The sequence below is a fragment of the Botryllus schlosseri genome, chromosome 3 (assembly GCF_051294905.1).
Source record: "Botryllus schlosseri isolate E-star chromosome 3, Bs_hap1, whole genome shotgun sequence".
NCBI classification, from domain to species: domain Eukaryota; kingdom Metazoa; phylum Chordata; class Ascidiacea; order Stolidobranchia; family Styelidae; genus Botryllus; species Botryllus schlosseri.
The window spans coordinates 27,936,764-27,952,650 of NC_137238.1; the positions used below are offsets into that span (position 1 = coordinate 27,936,764).

Consider the following 15,887-nt stretch of genomic DNA (forward strand, 5'->3'; position numbering starts at 1 on the left):
CACGGACCCCTTAGGGACCCGCGAACTACTTTACGGGGGTTCGTGAAATCGCAATACGTCATCAAGAAACTATAAAAACAGATTATCCTTTGAGAATAACGTGGTGAGTGGGACAGTGACTGCTGTATCTGGACATTTGTTATCTTATTTTAGTACTACAATAGCTTAAATATAGTTGAGCTTGATGTGATGAAATTCTATGGCTCCTGAAATCTGGTGGGAACGCACCACCGTCCAAAAAACTGGAAGGAGTCCGCGATCAAAAAAGTCTAAGAACCCCAGGACTAGATTGAAGACGCATCATTCGTGTCGGACGATTATACTGTGACACAATAAATATCCAATGTTTCGAAAGAAATATGCTGGATAAACCTTGCGCTGCTCATTTTCAGAGCATTCAGTAAAAATAATTGCGGTGATGCTGAGGCTGCAGGAAAATAATAAATTACCACGGATTCAGCTCAAGACGTGATAATGAATCATACCAGCATGTGGAATGAAATTAGAGTGGATAATTTTGAAGAAGCTATCGCGGTCTGCAAGAAATGATTCCGCGGGCCACATGCGACCATTGATCCTAACCTTATATAGGCTCTGGGCCTTCAAAATTAACAACGCTTTCATATATTACAGTCCCGCACTAAAGTCATTACGACGCGGTTTACAACTAATGCTACGAGATATTTGGTGCAGGCATAGTAAAAAAAAGAAAGAAGGAAATACATTTCAATTGGTCACAAATTGCGACTTCATATCAAAATTGTAAAATGCATGTGATGTCGCCGAACAAACTTTTGAAGTAGACGTGGAAGGGGTTCAAAAAAATAACCAGCGGAGTAAGCACTCTCAAGTGGACAAAAACCTATTCGAGTATTACGAAAGAGATGTGGTATACCTCGTGACTAATCATCTCTGGAACATTCAAAAAGTGCAAGGCAATATTGGATATCGCCGTAAGAAATTGGTAGAACGTCAAAAAGATGTATATGACTGCGATACATAAAGCTCCCTTTCAAAGGTGCGGAAATGTTTTAATCTCCGTTAGTAGAAATGACGCTGTCAATCCACGAGACGTAACTCAAAACTCTGGTGTAGACACCAGGTTTAAGCTTCTGGCCGCACCCTTCTCCCCAGCTTGTAAGGCCCCAGATTACAAACGGCGATTGCGAATCGGTCCTGTCACGTTGGCACACGAGTGGACCGCCGCTGTCTCCTTGACAAGTGTCCGCAGCGCCCTGTGCATAAATATGCTATGAGATACACGTTCAGGCGTATACGCCACGGCTGATAATGCAACTTCAAACAAGGTAACCCTGCATACTAAGCACTTAAACCAATGTTTGCACGTTGTGTCATTCAGCAAGCTGTACGACCCTGTCCACATAAACATCACCATTTGACACCACGACAAGCGAAAGCATATCAACGATTGGAATGGGCGTGAAATCGTTATTTGTTACCGGACAGTGTTCAGAGCTCGAATAGCAGATTACGCTATTGTGGACATACCTACTCTCCGACCATGGATATACAATGTTGTCTAATGTGTCCCCATTTTATGAGTCGTCATGCTAAAGTACCAGTTGATTTTTCAGCTTGATTTCCATGGAGTCGGATGCTCCAATGTCGAGGTTGCACTACTAGAAGGGGGATAATCCGGAGAATATCATAAAACTATATTATATTCAGATCTGGATGATTTCTTGGTTCCACCATCTTGGTCATTTCTAGAATTACATTTTTAACCTGCAAATCGTAGTTCATATGACCTTATGACTCGGAACTACGGTTGTAACGACTCGAGTAATTACTCATTGTATATTCACTCAACTTGTACTCGAGTCATTGCGCATGACTCGACTGGACTGGAGTCAAAATTATAAAAGTGAAATTGACTTGTGACTCGTAACTAGCGTTGGGACCCCGGGAAATCCCGATCCCGGGATCCCGGGATTTGAAGCAATCCCGATCCCGTCGGGATTACTCCCAATGAAATCCCGGGATTTGTAAAGAGCATTTTTCCAAGGCTTACGTAGCAACATATATCTCTTATTTTGGTAATAAAGCCATGTCACAAACTCTGCTGATTGTCTAAAACAATTCACAATTATTTGATATTAAAGCCAGCTATGGCATAACAATGTACTACATCATCACTTCCGTCGTAGTCTACGAATCGTAGCAGTGTAACTGAGTATCGGAAAGTCACAAGGACGGTGCTGTGGAGATGAAATACAGGTCGAATAATGGCGAATTTCGAAGATGTCAATGCAAAGAGAAAATCACATGTCTAGCGAAACTGTTTGATGTTGTATAAATCTACATAAAAAGCCAAATGCAACTTGTGTCAAGACGTTTTGAAAGCTTCAGTGTCTAGCTGGGACTAATACCGCATTTAAGGTCCGTACAAATGATAGTAATTAAATCATGCATGACTCAATCGGACACGTCAAAGAAAGATCAGCTAAAAATAAAGATGAGGAAGATCGATTCCTATAAAATAAATCGCATAAGCCTCGCCTCGATGAACTTCATAACCAGTTAACTGCTGTGGACGGGTTAACATTTATTCAATTATACCCAAAGTGAGTGAATTCGTCGGGCCTTCAAGGCTTATGGCTATGACTTGTCAAGATGTCGCAAACGGGTTCGTGACTTGGTGATCGAGCACAGCAAATAAATCCGTAAGTGTGTGGAAGAAGATCAGCTTATGGCTATGAAACGCAGCATTGGATGTTTTTCGATCACGTTTGACGAATCATTTTCTACACGAAACAGGCGGTACATGAATTTAAACACTCATTATCCGGGTGGCCTTCGGTCGCTGGGTTTCATTCGTATTCACGGGAGCATGTTTTTTCGTCAATACTACAAGGAATAAATGTTGTGTGTGTAGCTTGTATGTGTATTTTACTACTTTGCTAATCCCGGGATTGAGAAGCGCAAATCCCGGGGAATCCCGATCCCGGGATTTCAAATTTGATCCCGAAGTCCCAACCCTACTCGTAACTTTGTGATTTGGTTACAACTAGGGTTGCATTTAAAACAAACGGTGTTTTAAAACGCCCTGTTTTAAACATGTTTCAAACAGTGTTTTCAAAAAAGACAGTGTTTTTTTCAAGTTGTAAAATTATGCCATAATTGTGTATATACTTTCCAAAAAACATGTTGTATGAGCCTACGGACAATTACCACCCGATAGTGCCGACGTATATCGATATGGGATGATTGGAACCCTCAAAATAGTCGGTTTAACATTATAAGTACAGATATTTCGTCAAAGGAGCTATATTTTCAATTGTCAATGTCAATGCACTATGACGTCACACTTGAAAATTCGTGCCGTCATGACTTATCAAAATAAAATAAAAAAACAAATAAAAATAACATGTTTCAAATAAAGGACTTGTTTTAAACATGATTGTTTTAAATTGATTTTCGTTTTAAATGCAAACCTAGTTACAACCCCGCTTAGAACTGATTTAAAAGTTCGAAGATGATCTCAAGATCAAAATTAACGCGATGTCCAACACTATATTCTGGTTCCATTTGTAATAAAAAAAAAACAGTATCAAACAATTCAGAATGCAGATTGGAACATATAGGTCTATATATATTATAGCTACATTTACCCTAGCAAATGCGGGACTAAATCTAGCGCCAGAGCTCTACATAGATATCGAAAGTATTATTATGATTAACGATACCGATGCTGCAAATCAAACTCTGTAAAATTTTGTATTACCGCAGCGCACACCATTCCATCCTGTACGAGGTAACGCCCGTGACGATTTTGTCCATAAATATCACGACACTCCCTCGCAGATTTAAGCTTCACTTTTCCCTTCTGCAGAATGTTCGGGTATCTGGTCGCTGCTACAAATTGCAAGTTGCATAACTAGTAAATTCGCTCATGCTGTCGTCCGGGCGAGCGGCAAAAGGTAAACAAACGGGCATGTGATTTGAAACCGTCAAACTACCCAAACTTTAACCACACCCCTAACCTTATGTCAGTATCAAACCTAACTGTAACTATAAGATGCTGAAGTACCGCATGGTCATATTAGTGAGAAGCAGAGCAACAAATTTCTCGATTCGAATCCGATCAGAATTATGGCGTCAGCTGCTCTGATTCGCAGTCGATGTTACAGCGAACAGTTTATAAAGATTCATGGTCACAGGAACGTTTGCGGTTCGCACCATTTCTATTAATAGGACTGATTATAATAATTATAGGACAGATCATGAACGTTATTGGGACCGATCATAAATACTATATCGCAACTACGCACAGTGTAAGTAGCTCACCGTCACCGTGACGTCGTGCTCCCCATCCACTTATTTCGCACTGAGCGCTCGCCGTGAAATTATCCAAACCAGGATCCGGTAAGCAGGCTGGCATGACGTTCTCACTACACGATGAGAATCAATATCATGGAAATATTAGTAGCGAACGAATCATGGATCGAAATGATCAGATATTGCTAAAGTGTGTCAACTGGAGGTGCCAGAGATGTATGTATATAGATATTGTTTATTATCCTAAATAATATGAGGAACTAGCACACTGAGCCTGGAAACGGTTTGAAATAGATGAGAAATGATATGGAGCAGCTGCTCGATTGTGAAAGGTTCGATACAAAGGTACTATCAGGCGTTTACATTAGGTTCAAAACTGATGATTGATGGCCGCTTGATTCTGACCCGAGACGTATCACCTATAGATATCATCTACAGATTTTTGAGTAGTTATTGGGTCATAGATGTTTGCCGAATTCGAGTCGGGGCCCAACCAGGTGACGCCAGAATATCCTGACCCGACTTCCACTTCTGATTCAATCGGGACTTCAAGGCGAGGCACCAGGCTAGATATAAAAACCTTGTCATTATATTTATAGAGAAGTAGTGTATTGTACGAATGTGCGGTATCGTATAGTACAGTGGTTCCCAACGTGGGCGGTTTGGCGGTCTAGGAGGGCGAAAACGACGAAGGGGCGATAGGGGGGCGAAAACAGACGAAGGAGGCGATAGGGGACGAAAATTACGAAGAGGACGATATGGGGGAAATGGCGCGTTAAAACGGCTAAATTGGAGTCAAGTCGGAAAAATGACCTTTTTTAAAGTCAATTCACGAAAATTTAGCTGTAAAAGTGTAATTTCGAGGTCGAGTCGGAAAGTAGACCTTTTATTAGTCAACTCGCTGGCGATTACAGTTTGTATGCCCATTTTTCGGTTCCAAATAAAAGGTAGGGAACCACTGATATAGCCCCTTCGCAATACTATATAATGTGTGTGTAACTGTGTATGCAAGTCTCTCAGTAGTTGACAATACTCTGGTTCAGAACTCACGCACCTTATTGCAGCACACACCCCATCAACTTTCTTCAATTTGATGAGCGAGATGTCGTTCGGAGGGTTGTTGCCCGATTGGTAATCCTCGTGCGGGAACACCTTATCGATTGCCAAGTCCTTGAACAGAGACAAAGTATCACGACTCAGGTATATGTCGACACACGCTAGGCCAGTCTGGATAGTTGATTTTGCTTTTTCGTACCGTGAGAGCAAGCTCAGAATGGCAGCGAGGTCAGTATTTTGCTACATTTTCATATGCGCCTGTGTATATTTATTCGCAAATAAAATTGTCCAAATTTGAATACAAACATAAACAGAGAAAGAGGTGTTATCATTGTACAAACGAGTTGACAATTGAAATGTGATGGGGAAATTCAGATATCTGAACATACACGAACGAACCCATAATTCCGAAAGACTGGAAGCATCATTACAAACTCCAGTTTCCCACTTAGTTCTTTATTACTGACAGGACGTAACAGGTAACCCTCTTGTAATCTGACGATAAATAAGCCTTGGTGTTCGACTAGTGAACGACTGGCCAGGATTATAGTTCTGCTAAAATTAGAGAAGGGCAAGGTCGATTACCTGGGTGAATCTCGTCCGAGTCTAGCGTAAAGCCAGATTTTTTTCAATTTCTTTGTCATGACGCAGAGCTATGTTATGTAACCGACGATCGATCTCTTTCAGAAATGTCTCATGCATAAACATGCGTATCCTTTGTGCAACATATACGGGATAATGGACAACAACTAACGTAGGTTTCGAGATTTTAACTGTGCCGAGAGAGTATCGACACTATAATATTCTGCGTAGCCAAAGCATGTCTTGGAGTAGACTATTTCTATTAATCTGAAATATTGACAGTAACTATTCGACGCGAAAATTTACAACTGCATTCAGCTCGGATTCCAGTAGCCTATTTGTATCATTTTGCCCAGCTCTGCTTTTATATTTTGTTACAATTTCGAGGGGAGTGACAATGCTTACGCCCACCTGTTCGTCTTCGCCGTAAGTGGTAGACGAGGCGTCGTTATTGTCGTAATCTCCGAGGCGAACATAAAAGTCATCGATGCGTTGCCTGCAAAACACGTCTCTCCTTGAACACTTGATATTTTCGTTGTTTGGCCGCCGTGACCAAGCGCGTTGTCTAGTAGTAAGTGTGTCATGTGGCCACGGGGAACAGCTTAGAGCGGGAATAGACGAATGAACTGGATTAGCAAGCTATGCGGTATCGTAAGCTAAGCAAGCTATGCGGTATCTGAATCGAGGAATAATTTTAATGATTCTAGTCGAGTAATAAAAGACGATTTTTACGAGTACTGAAATTATATGTCCTCACAACTGAAATGTAATCTATCAACGAGAATTATAGTTTTGATACTATTTGAAACCTTGCTCGTCCGTATCGCAGCATAACAAACACATTGTGCAAAGCTACGAACGTTTCTGGAAATAACACGTTTCCCAAGTCCTAATGATCATCCCACAACATTGTCACAAAGTGCAATGAGATCGGTATTGTCGAAAAAATACCAAACTATCTTTAATGTGATGGATAACAGGCATATTCATTGTGGTGGCAGTAAACGTACTTATTTGAAATTTCACATATTACATTCTGTTATGACGTCATAACGAGTGATACTTGAACACTCGACTCGACTCGATTCAGAATCGAATAACTCAGGTACTCTATTTTGCCCAGGACTGATCGTAAGTAGTGTTGAGTCTAAATCGAATAGCTAATTGCTTCAATTCCCAATAGAGTGGAATCGAGCATTCGATAATACAACTCATCACTAGGGCGATTTTTTTACCCAAAAACGGATGATTCTGACCTAAAAATGAAAAGCTTGACTTTTCTTGACCTTAAAAACTTAATTTTGACAAATTTTTGCCCTTGTGTATGTAAATCAGGTGTTTTCGCACATAATTTTAGAATTTTACTACATATCTTCAATTCTGGTTGGAACTGTCTATCCTTACTAAGTTGTTTCGCCAGAAAAAGCTTTTTGACTTAAAAAATGATACATTTTAACATGATAAAAACTTTATTATAACGAAATCTGCACCTATATGAAGAATTCCAGTAGTTACGTCACGCATTATGGTAGAAATAATTACAATTTGTTGTAGTACTACGAAATATAGTTTACTCCATTCTCGGGCAAGGTGTGTCTGTCCTTAGTAAATGGATTGCCAAGAATGGAGAAAGAACGCAGCGGTGGTTGGCTAGCAACAGTGAAGTTGCTGTCAATCATCTCACCTCAATCATCTCTGGCAGCGACAATAAGTTGACATTACGTTGTGTTACTCTTGACAGATCCATGTATACAATCCCAATGCTCACCACAGTGATAATTACACTGGTCAACACATATTTTTAGGCAGACAAAGTAAGAGTGGTTTTGAGGGTTATGAAAGTCACTGATTCCGAATGTAACCGTAGTTTTTCCAAATTGACTCTTGTTGTGGAGATAACCCATGGCGCTATTTTGACCAAAATCGGCTCAGTCGTACTATAAAGTTTAGAACATCAATCTACTTGTTCTTTTTACACAAAGAAGACTCTTTTAAATCAAAATACAGCAACAGCACTATATTTAGGAGTAATAGATTTATCATAGCTACCGATTTTCACGGATATCGTCTACATAAATAAACTCCAGCCATGTACATAACTATTTACATAGATACTCAAATAACGTGGCATTAATTCAATTAGTTTTACGTCAACCACCTATTGCAAATTTGAAATAATCAGTTGGAGTATAATATTATTGATATATTTTAAATCACAATTGTTTTTTGTAAGATTTTCGCTATTTAGTGCAGTTTCTTGAAATGTCCCGGCAATGGTCTGACATAATATGTTCAATTGTTCATCTTATCTGCCCTGATATCTTTCATTTGTTGTTCTCATGTCTTGGCAGAGCCTCCCCATGCTAATAAACAAGATGACCAGGAAATATATCAAGATTTCTGAACAGGCAGTGAAATTTTGTGCTCATGTTTGTGCTCAAGTGTTCGGTATGCAGATACGAATTTTCGGACCAACCGTTTGTGGTTGGGTGCTTTATGACCATCTAAAAAGTTTTATTTATTACATCTTAGGAAAAATTACACGCAGTGAACTCCCTCCTATTGTGAAATTGGAATCTTTCATCGGTATTCGAATATACCAGATACCAAATTTAAGCTTCTCGTTTGATAGGGTTACTAGGTATACCCACTTTGTTGACTCGGCGGAAAATTATCCATTTACCAGTCAAAAGAAAGGAGATGCATATGGGTATTGTAGTCGAGCCTTCCGAGGACAAATTTTATAGTTTTATACTCCGCTTTAATCTTGGTAGAATGACCAATTGATACAGGAGAATATGTATTTCCGTTGTGCAAAAGTACAATTTCCAAGCTTGACAAACCGCTTTTTTGACAAAAAAAATACTTTGCATCAAGTCATGTTAATAATGATGGAATAACTGAGAATCACATAAGGGTTCTTCATAGTCAATTAGTTATACATGCGCAGTATAAAATTAGAAAAAACTACGATTTTCTTCCTACCAAATGATATATTCAATGTAGCAAAAACTAAGAACGTAACGATTGATACTCCAAAATCGTGCGAGTACTTAGCACTGCCAGGCCTATACCCAAACGTCGGAGGTTTATCTGGGCCGCTATTCCCCCGCGTCGCTGTTCTCACGGCGACAGAAAGCCCGGAAAAAGACCCGGTGAATGAACGCACTCACAAGGAATGGAAAGAGCAAAAAAGCGACGCGGAATAGATATTAACGTCTATCCGTTCATTACAACGCATCGTGCCCTATCGTATTGTACATTGTGTGTGTGCCGTGATCAGATGTGAATAGAATATGAGGATCATTGATTGCTTAGGATCTGATTTAGAATACCCGCAAAACTCGGTCAACAGTCTGTTTGGTCGAAGTATTTCAAGTGATGCCAAAATTCGGCGCGACTTAAAAACGAAACCATGTGAGAATTGCATTTGGATATGTTCAATGAATTCAGGATTCGGTTCTTAAATCGGATATACGAAACAGTATTATGCAAAAGGTTGTGATTTTAAAGATACAGAATGGCTGATTGGCTGGTAGGCTATGTGATAGTCACATAGAATATACTATTTGCTACATAGTACTCCGGATGACAAATAATTCAGCCTACTATACCTCATTTGTTCAGTGCAGTGGGCTGCGGTGAGAATCCAACAGTCTCTGATTAACGCACCACCGCACAAATGCGGCACCGGATCCCAATCGAAAACTTGGTATTTTCTTATCGCTGCCTGGCGAAAACAATGTTAAGTAAAAATGCAATACCCGCTATACGGCGCTCATACTCCATTACTACAAAATTCCTTATTAGTACGTCATATTGAGGTGACCGCTAGTGGTCGCTATCGTAAATTTGGCGTCTCTGGACATCAAAAAAGTCTTCCAGGCCAAAATCGATACAAACCAATATTCAAAAGACATATGAATCAGTTCTTGAAACCAATATGGCTGGCACTGACTAAGACTATTTTTACTTTAATCTACTACATACTGCGAATCGTAAACGACGTTTTTTTTTATCCAAAGAAGTAATCAAAACCTTCCTGTAGGCTACATATGCTGCTGACACCAGCGATATTAATAGTCGACTATTTTGAATCATATGCCAGCGACAGCTGTATCATAACCTCTTGATTGCAGCACGAGGACGATACTATTGGCCGAAAAGATGCTACATTAGGGTGCGCGTCATGGTAGCTCTACCGATTTCAGAGGTGTAACCAAATGGAAATCCTAAAATCATAGCAATCAAATGTCGAATGCCTAATGAACAGGCCTATACTTTCTCACGATTCCCAACGTTGTCACCAATATCCGCTTAATAATCGTGGTTTCAATGATGATCCCACATTCTAGAATGCGCGACACCAAATGATATTATCAGCTAAAGTGTGGTCACCTGCCAAGGAAACTCTCCAGGCAAAGCGTCAGTCCCGCCAGCTATTCTTGTCCTGACCTGGGGAACACTGCGCACTCCACACTCTTCCCTCGGCACTGAAAATGAGGGCGTGGACCCCATTAGACTTACGTTCAGGCATAGGTTATAGTTACATAAAAACCAAGGAATCCTACGTAACTTGGCATTATTTATTCTACTATAATATTTACAGATGTTACGACGTGAGATTTAAAAGTATAAAGAACAAGACCCAAATCAGTATGGAGAGGGACAGAGAAGAGACAGAGGAAAAAAACTAGAGAACGGGAAGAGAAATGGAGAAAGAGAGAGAGTACAAGATGGAAGAATTGGAGGGTGAGACTGATATGAAGGAAGAACGAGAGTGAGGGATAAAAATAATACGATAGAAAGAAAAGGAGAGAGAGAAAAATAGAGAGAGGCGGTTGTGTGTTTTGTCAACGATGAAACACGGAAATAACTGAAATATAATGCATTAGCCTCATAACTAATGATATATATGATAAACTCTAGCTTACTAAACTTGCAAATCATAAGCATGGAAATAAATAATCATCATCTTCACAATAAAAACGCATAGTCTATGGAATAACCAAGTTAGCAAAGGTACCAGACTATAAATCCCAATAATTAATGGTCAGATTGATATCCAAGGATTCAGATTCGAACTGACAACATCAAGACCAGTCGCGGTCACGGACATTTGCAATTAAATTTCATTTTTCCCACAGTATGATAGAAAAGGCAATGAACAGTAAGACGAAATCGGTTGCATGAGCCTTGACTCTGTAGCCGCTATCAACGTCGGATATATGAAATACACTTACGTGGAACAAATCGCTTGACGGAGATATCGGAGTAGTCGCCCGAATAAGCTCTAATCATACCGACCGAGCCTACGTCACCCGTTGTGCGGTAGATCGAATGACTGCGACCGTGTTCTCTGCTCTTGATATGGTATCCGTCCTGCTGAACTGAAGAGTATACTAGCGTAGTCAGAGGCTATCAGAGGTGAGGAAGGCGGTCATTGTTTGTTACCAATGTAGTGTATTCCTACTCAAGGTCAAGTAGAAGTAAATAAAAGTCAGAATATTAGTCATATCTTTGGATAGGGATAGGAATAGGACGTGGTTTATTTTTGTCCTCAATGCTTTGCGAGGTGTACACCGACTCATGACATACACACTCACGATCTGTGAATATGCATACCATGAGTTCATGATGTGCATATGCAGCTGGACAAGGAAGGCACATATATAGCCTTGTCATGTTTTCTAAGTCTTGCACCACCCTACCATGCTATCCCGGTAATGCTTAGCGTCAATCGGGGAAGCTGCATGTGTAAACCTGTGTTACTAATCAGGTCTTTGTTCTGACCCGCCCGGGGATTGAATCCACGAGATTTCGATCAAGTAGCCGGACGCCCAACCATTACGCTATCTTGTCGGTCTGGGTGATATACTGTTAAGTATAAGTTAGCGTAGTCTAACAACATAAGCACTTCAGTAAGTAATGCAGGTAGACAAATCATAGTGCTTGTTTACTCATAAAATGTAGCATTATACTTCATTAGTGGCCGTCTCCGAGAATAATTATATTAATCAAAATGACTCCTGCCACTACAAATAGGTACATTAGGTACAATCGTGACAGACATATTCAGTCACCGTAATACGGCAGACCGGCAAGACAGCGTAATGGTGAAGCGTCATGTTTCTTGATCGGTAGTTCGTGGGTTCAATCTCCTGCCGGGTCAGGCTAAAGGCCTGATTAGTAACACCGGTATCCATTACTTCCCCGCTTGGCACTCAGCATTACCGGGATAGCACGGCTGGTGCAAGACTTAAAAATCCTCAGAATGTTGCATCTGCACCTTCCTTGTCCAGCCGTATATATGCATCCTCTACTCATTGTATGCATATTGCATCTGGGCAAATTGTTGTTATGTAGCCCTATATCATGAGTCGATGTATACGCCACAAAAACACCAAGGACAAAAATAAATAACATCATTTCCTTTCCTAGAATACATTCTAAGTAGTTCTGAGAACAATTTTACTCGTAAAGCTGGTAAAATCTCATCACGAAACTGCTTGCTACTTTGCGAAACGCAAATTGTAAAAGTAAAGAAGCTTTGCCCAAAATTACCAAGTAGAATTGGAAATAGTCAAAATATAAACACTTATGAGGGTAGCTTAAATAGGCAGAACCGGTGGAGGACTCCGAGAAAGTAGAAGGACTTGGTTACTGAATTATCTGGTGAAATGTATCTCACCTTCAATAGTTATTTTGTAATGACGCCCGGCGCCTATCTGCGGTAAAGATCTTCGCACATGCGCCCTATCAATACAATTCGTCAATTCGTTCTTCCTGAGGATTTCGATCTGAAAGCAAACGCCAATATCATCATAGAGTCATATCAACGATTTGCAATATGGCTGTGTATAAACTTAGTGACAACTCATTTCAATGACAAAAGTGAATAATTTCTTTCTCTTACATTGAAAAGTGTTCGTTATTTTAAATCAAGGATCGGCAACCTACGGCCCGCGGGCCGGATCCGGCCCGCCACGCGAAATCGTCTGGCCCGCGGCATCATAATTAGTTGTCACAAGAATACGGCCCGCCGTTTCTTGTAGAGTTTCAAACTTCAGTGCCAGCACTGTTTAGAATAATTGTGGCATTGCTAAGATATAAGTACGTTGTACTACTCTATTGTTACGACATAAAACTGATGCGTAGGCGGAATACTGGTATTATATCATACTAAGTGCAGTGCAATATTGTCTGCAGAGTTAACGATAGTTGCCAAGAACAGTGCTCTTCAACCGAGTGCGTACACCCAATAGTGTACCATATATTTTAAAGGGTGTATCATGTGCCACTCTACCAGATATCGCATTTCATTCGGCCGATGACTAGCTATCACAACAATGAATTTGCTACAGACTGATATTTCAGAAGGGGTCGACTGGATGTAGAATACGGTATAATGCTCCAAGTGTACGCACTACGCAGCTTGTAAATTACATACTATTAGGCATGTCATTAATGGCTCCACTTGTTTGTAGTATTTGTGTTGTTTTCCGACTGCAATGTCATTTACACCGGGCCGATATTCCTCATTTTGATTCTGTAGATATGCCGACTTGTAGCACGGCCTACTAATTTAATTACTGAAATTTTCGAAATTCGTTCTCTACGAAATAAATTCAGGCTATTCAGTACCCCGTTTGCTGTAAAAGTTATAACCATACCCACAGAATTTCAAAATGATCTTATTGAAATGCAATTCAGTGACGAATTGAAGGAAAAATTCCGTACAAAAAGTACATCCTTGAAAGTGGTCTTTATCCCAGCTTGACCAGCCATGCAAAAGAAACGAAGAGGAAACTAAGATCGCGCATTTCCGACGCCCATTTAGAAAATGTTCTGGTTCTTGCATCATCTGACTTGGTACCAGATGTAAAAAAAAACTTTCAAAAAGCAACCAGCATCAAAAGTTTCACATTAATGTATGAGAAGTCCGGCCCGCCTATGACTTGTGCCTTTGATATTTGGCCCGCGACCACCAAAAGGTTGCGGACCCCTGTTTTAAATGAATGACAGATCATTTCTAAAAATACAATTATTTCTAGAGTAACGCCTAATCCTAACCCTAGCTCAAACAATCAAAGCTATAATATAACCCGTTAAACAACTGAACCCGATCAACTCTTTTCCCCAACCTAAGTTACTTCTTAAAGCGATCTGTCATCAAACGAGCTTCAACTTAATTAAATCTCAATAATGTCTCGCTACAATAGCTACCATCGTCATTTTCTACTAAAATCAGCATATGATAAAATGAGCTTGGGCCTAACTGAACATTCATTATTTGGCGCTAAAGTAAGCGTGGCCATCATTCAAAAGCGCTGTAACTTGAGCCGATCGTAATATAACAAAGTGATTACTGTGTTAATTAGTGGTGCATGCTGGAATTATATTTAATTTCAGATTGACGAGAATGCAGTTTGACCGAAATAAATGGAAGCACTCTGTGTGCTCTCACCAGTCTCATCCTGCATAGTAATTTCAAAACCAGTGGGTTCACGGCTCCCTTCCTCCCGTAGCATGTTGATTCGGAATCGTAAAGTCTAATGACCCCCTTCGACCCCGCGTATCCGTGGCCTTCTATAACAATTTCATCACCGGCGCGGAGTGGATTATCCAAGCTTAGAACAACGTTTCGTCGACCTGTAATAAGAATATTATAGGTTCCCGCCTTGTCAGTCAAAATCGTCCACAGATGCTTCGTGAAAATCACCCCGATATATCCCGTAATTGTAACCATATAAGCTTGTCAGCAATCTGTTTTCCCCTGGATATCAATGAATTATATAGAGGAATAGTATGCTAGATTCGGGCGACTAGATACAACATTTCCACCTTACCTGATACTATCCCCAGCACGGTCGCAAGTAGCAGCAATACATTCGATGAAATCATCATACAGAGTACCAACGCTACTTTAATACATCTTCCTATAAGCAACGCTATAATTTATCACACAATTTCAATGACACTCTTTTGCGAGATGAAATATACAAATTATTGATGTCAATTTGCCTTTTCTTATTGCCACTTTCACTTTAGAACACCCCCTTTATCTTGGTGTGGTAACTTATAATTTTGTTGTGGTTGTACTTGTACACAACGACCATAATACTGACAATATATAATATGTCATGAGGCTGCACCCTGCTTAATGTGGCTAAGTTCGAAGTATGATAGCAATCCTAAAGTCAGCAAAACACATGGTGTTGAAATAGCATTAACTGAGCTTCTTTTGAAAATATCCTCGCTACCCGCGTCAGACGAAACAGCCAATTCGCTGAAGGCACAAATGTAGCTATGCTTCAACTGAGTCTGGCGAAGCGTGTCAAACTTGTTCTATCACTAATTGAACATCAATAGACCGAGGTCCTGTTACTTCAGCTGATCCTGAATAGGTTAGGTATCATCTTTACAGTCGATATACTTTCAAATCGAACAATACGTTGGAGGGTACCACCTTCCTATTCTCCAGACATCTGTAAGAGAAAATCATGATGCCCATTTTGACCATTCCGTCGGTATCGAGTGCGGCGCACTGTTTATTTTGTGACGCATCAAACAGCATTCCGAACGCTATTACCGAAGGCTAATGCGCTAACTTCATTCCCGCATTTCGCGCAGTCCCGCTACACCGCTCATTGACATCATTATAGTTTCCGACGCTCAAGCTTATTGGGAAGTTGTTATGGCCATAACAGGTCAAGGTATGAGCACTTTCGCTCGTGAGTTGTAGAACACCCTCGCCGTAACTGACTCATGGCATCATGGTATCGCTGACAGTGCTCGTCAACAAAGATTCATGTCCCGAATCCAGACCGGATTACAAAGTACTGTCTCTTTGAATATCAAATATCTTTAAGAGTTACTGATTATCAAAATTATATTCATTTTAAGAGCATCTTGGCGGTACAGAATTTTAATATACAATTGAATGGCAT

The 15,887-nt window shown here is 40.3% G+C and overlaps 1 protein-coding gene across 1 annotated transcript; it reads right to left on the reverse strand.

The window, feature by feature from the left end:
* Window positions 1–303: 303 nt before the first annotated feature.
* Window positions 304–14,943, reverse strand: LOC145436280 (chymotrypsin B-like). The gene is made up of 11 exons (XM_080313642.1): window positions 14,787–14,943; window positions 14,405–14,589; window positions 12,629–12,737; window positions 11,181–11,327; window positions 10,336–10,430; window positions 9,552–9,667; window positions 6,349–6,433; window positions 5,354–5,469; window positions 4,309–4,412; window positions 3,746–3,876; window positions 304–1,235 (listed from the first exon to the last, which is right to left on the reverse strand). Exons 1-11 carry the CDS (start codon window positions 14,842–14,844, stop codon window positions 1,032–1,034), a joined length of 1,350 nt encoding a protein of 449 aa, XP_080169768.1. The 5' UTR covers window positions 14,845–14,943; the 3' UTR covers window positions 304–1,031.
* Between the last annotated feature and the right edge of the window lie 944 nt (window positions 14,944–15,887).

Bases quoted from the DNA above. Each gene is read 5' to 3' on its own strand.
- LOC145436280 (XM_080313642.1), bottom strand. From the start codon at position 14,844: ATGATGATTTCATCGAATGTATTGCTGCTACTTGCGACCGTGCTGGGG. The intron at 9,668-10,335 runs GTGACCACACTT...TGTTTTCGCCAG, and splicing joins CTGGAGAGTTTCCTTGGCAG to GCAGCGATAAGAAAATACCA. The intron at 3,877-4,308 runs GTGAGCTACTTA...TGCAATTTGTAG, and splicing joins AGCACGACGTCACGGTGACG to CAGCGACCAGATACCCGAAC.